At 43.0% G+C, this 4,472-nt stretch overlaps 1 protein-coding gene across 1 annotated transcript in view; it reads left to right on the forward strand.

Annotated features, from left to right (window-relative positions):
• ATP11C (ATPase, class VI, type 11C) overlaps window positions 1-4,472 on the forward strand; it is a 141,852-nt gene that overhangs the window by 95,962 nt on the left and 41,418 nt on the right. Inside the window, exon 20 of the mRNA XM_006874981.1 lies at window positions 3,774-3,948. Coding sequence (XP_006875043.1) covers window positions 3,774-3,948 — 175 coding nt within the window. The remainder of the gene's footprint in view (window positions 1-3,773; window positions 3,949-4,472) is intronic.

Below are 4,472 nucleotides of genomic sequence, written 5' to 3' on the forward strand. Positions count from 1 at the left end.
GGGATATATTCAAGGTCATATTTTGGCTCTCATTGACTTGTTTTCATTTTCTTTAGCTTCAGTTTGCATTTGAATATTGCAATTGATGGTCTTTTCCACAGTTTGCCCCAGACCTTGTTTTGACTTTTGATATGGAACTTTTCCATCATCTCTTTCCCCAGATGGAGTTCAGTTTGATTTCTATGTATTCCATCTGGTGAGGTCCATGTGTATAGTCATCTCTTATGCTATCTAAAGAAGGTATTTGAAATGAACAAATCACTGGTTTTGCAGAATTCTGTCATGCATTCTCCAGCGTCATTTCTATCACCAAGGCTATATTTTCCTTCCTGTTTGTTCCCAACCTTTGCATTCCAATCACCAGTAATGATCAATCCATCTTGATTGTATGTTTGATCAACTTCAGATTGAAGAAGTTGGTAGAATTCTTCAATTTCATCTCACTGGCTTTAGTGATTGGTACATAGATTTGAATAATAGTGTTATTAATTGGGCTTCCCTGTAGGCGCATGGATATTATCTTATCACAGACAGCATTGTACCTCATGACTGATCTGAATATGTTCTTTTTGACATTGAATGCAACACCATTCCTCTTCGATTTGTCATTTCCGGCATAGTAAACCATGTGGTCATCAGATTCAAAATAGCCAGTATCAGCTCACTAATGCCTAAGATATCGGTGTTTGTGCGTTCCATTTCATTTTTGACAACTTCCAGAGCTGTATGAGGCCTCCTGAAATCATTTGGTCTGGCTCCTGCCAAGGCAACCTCAGTTCCAGCCATTCACATTAGGGGTGAGTTAATTAATTATTGGAACAAAATATAGCAGGCTAATTTTTAAGTTCATAATTGTGCGTGGCCTATGGATGACATTATAAATATTGGCAGAGCAAAAGTTCCTCACCACTATCATAGTGCTTCTCCCACATTTATAGAGTCGGGAGGGGGAATCAAAGGCCTTCAACTACCTTCTCAGCCTGACTTCCCATTGTACCACAGTGTACATTGTCTCTGCTTGTCCGTTTTGCCCTGACTTTTGAGTCTTGTTTCTACTCTTACTCCTCCACCAGGCTTTTCCTGACTAACCATTGTCTCTCTTGTATGTCTTACTGTCTCAGTCACTGGCCTTTAACCATCAAGTATTATGGAGTCCTGGTGTGGCACTGTGGGTTAACGTGCCACACTGCAGATCGTTTGAACTGCAAGGTTGGTGGTTCAAGCTCATCAGCTGCTCCTCGGAAACCCTATACAGGGTTGCTATGGGTCAGAACAGACTCAACGGCACTTAACAACAGCAAGGACATCATGTTCCATGGGGTATGATCACTACCAGGAAATTGTGTACGCGCCAAAGAAAATTGAGGCATTCTTTGCAGTCCTCTGTATATTGTTGTTGTTGTTGTTAGGTGCCATTTAGTAGGTTCCAACTCACATCAACACTATGTAGCATTTCCCAGGAGCGGCTCATGAGTTTAAACTGTTGACTTCCTGGTTAGCCGTCCAGTGCTGTTCAGTCAGTTCCGACTCATAGCGACCCTGTGTAAGGTTTCCATGGAGCAGCCTGGTGGATTTGAAGTGCCAACCTTGTGGTCAGCAGTCTAATGCTTATCTTACAGCACCACACCAGGATTAATTATTGAGCCACTTTTCTCCACAGTCCAATCATTCTGTGAGAAGGGGAGCAAAGAAAGAGAACACAAGATTGATCTCTCTTTGATTAATGAATGTAGATGTTCACAACATGTTGGAGTAAGGTATTGATAAATAGAAAATATTATGGTGTCAATAGTATACACTCGAGAAATCTGAACCACAGGAACAATGCAGTGTATTAGGCCCTTGCTTGTCCTAAGGAGACCCTTGGAACAACAGCCTTTTCCAAAGGGCAGCTTGCTGTTGATAGACTGAATCTGCTGTCCCAGCAGGTGATTCCTTTGCATGTTAAAGGTTGAGAAGCATGGAATTCAGCTAGTGGATCCCTAACTGAGACCCTGCTATGTCTAGTGCTGCCACTGCAATGGTTCTCAAGTGACACACATAAATCCTTGAGGAAAAATTGAATGGTTGCTTTGGGCTTTTCCCTAATTACCAAAAAAAAAAAAAAAAGATAATTGGTGGAATTTCTGAGCTGAAAGTTTCCTCCGGTGTATTTTTTTAAAAGTCTTTGGCACCTGCAAAATTTGTCTTTTCTGGCATCTATGGAGCTCTGGTAGCGTAGTGGTTACGAATCGGGCTGCGAACCTTACGGTCAGCGGTTCGAAACTACCAGCTGCTCCGCGGGAGAAAGATGAGGCTTTCTACTCCCGTAAAGATTTACACCCTCGGAAACCCTGTACAGGGTCGCTATGGGTCGGACCCGACTCGATGGCACTTAACAACAACAACAACAATGGTGCTATAGGATAAGCCCTGGATTGCTAACTGGCAGATCTGTGGTTCAAACCCATCAACTGCTCCTTGGAAATACTATCCAGGGTCATTATGAGTTGGAACTGACTCAACAGCACTTAAAAACAACGTCTCCTAGTCCTAACTATGCATTAGTGGTTGGTGGTTGTGTGCTGTTAAGTCGGTTCCAATGCATAGCAACACTGTATAGGGTTTCTGAGGTTGTACATCTTTATGGGAGCAAAAAGCCTCATCTTTTTTTCAGCATAGCTGCAGGTGGATTTGAACTGCTGACTTTGTGGTTAGCAGCGCAACACATAGCCACTATGCATTAGAATCACTGAAACCTGCTGCTGTTGAGTTAATTCCAATTTGCAGCAACCCTGTAAGACAGAGTAGAACTCTAGCCCCATAGGGCTTCCCAAGGCCGTGATCTTTATGGAAGCAGACTGTCTCATCTTTCTTCCATGGAGTGACTAATAGGTTCAAACTGCTGAGTTTGTATTTAGCAGCAGAGCTCTTAAACACTGTGCCACCAAAGCTCCTTTTAGAATCACCTAGGAATCCTGGTGTGGCATTCTGGGTTAATGTGCCAGACTACAAAGCCATTTGAACTGCAAGGTCGGCGGTTCAAGCTCACCAGCTTCTCCTCGGAAACCCTATACAGGGTCGCTATGGGTGAGAATCGACTCGACCACACTTAAAAAGAAAAAAGAAAAAAAAAAAGGAAATGTTTAAAACTTACCTATACCCAAACCCTGCAGCAAAGACTGATTTAAGTGGTATGGGGATGGACCCCGACCAGGGCCAATTTTGTAAAGCTGCCTGGGGTAAGCTCGTTTAGTAGGAACTGGTCATGTTTACCGGAACATAGACCAGTGTTGGATGGACGGCATCAGGTCTGTCAGGCACTCCATCACATTTAAGAAGCCATGCCCTATTAATAAGTTTTGTCACTCAGGCCAGGTTCTTAGGATGTACCCCAAAGCCATATTGTGTCTTTCTGATGTTTGACAAGTTTTCTGATTGATGACTTGTCTTCACATCAGAATTTCATTGACTGATCTATAATTTCCAAAATGATCTTTGAGTTTCTTGCTTAAAGGCAGGCTGCGCAGCCGCCTTTATTTGTATGCCACTGAGAACTCATACTCATCTATATGGGCCGCTTGAGTTTCAGAGATATAATGGAACGTCTCAATTGTATCATTACTTGAGGCTATTGCTTCTGTAGAATTTGGAGATCAATGAACCAGATTGTCCACTTCCCTTATCTGGGACCCTTTCTGTTGTGGTTTTAAAAAAGAAATTGGGATTCTAAATAGAAATGTGTCACAGATTTAAACACAGTATTTATTTATTTGTTTGGTTTCCCTTTTTAGAGCATGGACGGAGCACCAGGAATATGGATTAATCATTGATGGCTCCACATTGTCACTCATATTGAATTCTAGTCAAGACTCTGGTTCAAACAATTACAAAACCATTTTCCTACAAATCTGTATGAAGTGCACTGCTGTGCTCTGCTGCCGGATGGCACCATTGCAGAAAGCCCAGGTAACTGTGGATATGAATTCGATAGGAAGACATCTGTCCGACTGTTTAGGCTTACTTTTCTATTATTACCACCTCATCTTTTCTTCCGTGACTTCTTCTTTGTTGTCAAACTCATGAGTGTTTCCCAGTTTGACTTTAAAGCCATGCTTTACCTTATTGCCCCCTCCAGCTGGCTGGCCACTTCCTCGCCTTCCAAACCTCTCTCCTGAGTGCTTGGTGCCTGTTGCCTCCTTAGCACTGCTCCCAAGTCCTGTGTACTGTTACTGTTGCTGTTGCTGCGTCCCATTGACGCGGTTCCTACTCAGAACAACCCTGCAGAGAGTTTCTGAGGCTGTAAACATTTATGGGAACAGAAAGCCTCATCTTTCTTCTACAGAGCGGCTAGTGAATTTAAACAGCTGACCTTGTGGTTAGCAGCCCAACACATAAGCCATTATGCCACCAGGCCTTCTTCCTGATGCAATAGCCCCTTGCAGTCTTCCTCCTGATCCTCCTTGTCCAGACCTTTGTGCAATAGCCCCTTG

This window comes from Chrysochloris asiatica, unplaced genomic scaffold (genome assembly GCF_000296735.1).
Source record: "Chrysochloris asiatica unplaced genomic scaffold, ChrAsi1.0 scaffold00308, whole genome shotgun sequence".
NCBI classification, from domain to species: Eukaryota; Metazoa; Chordata; class Mammalia; order Afrosoricida; family Chrysochloridae; genus Chrysochloris; species Chrysochloris asiatica.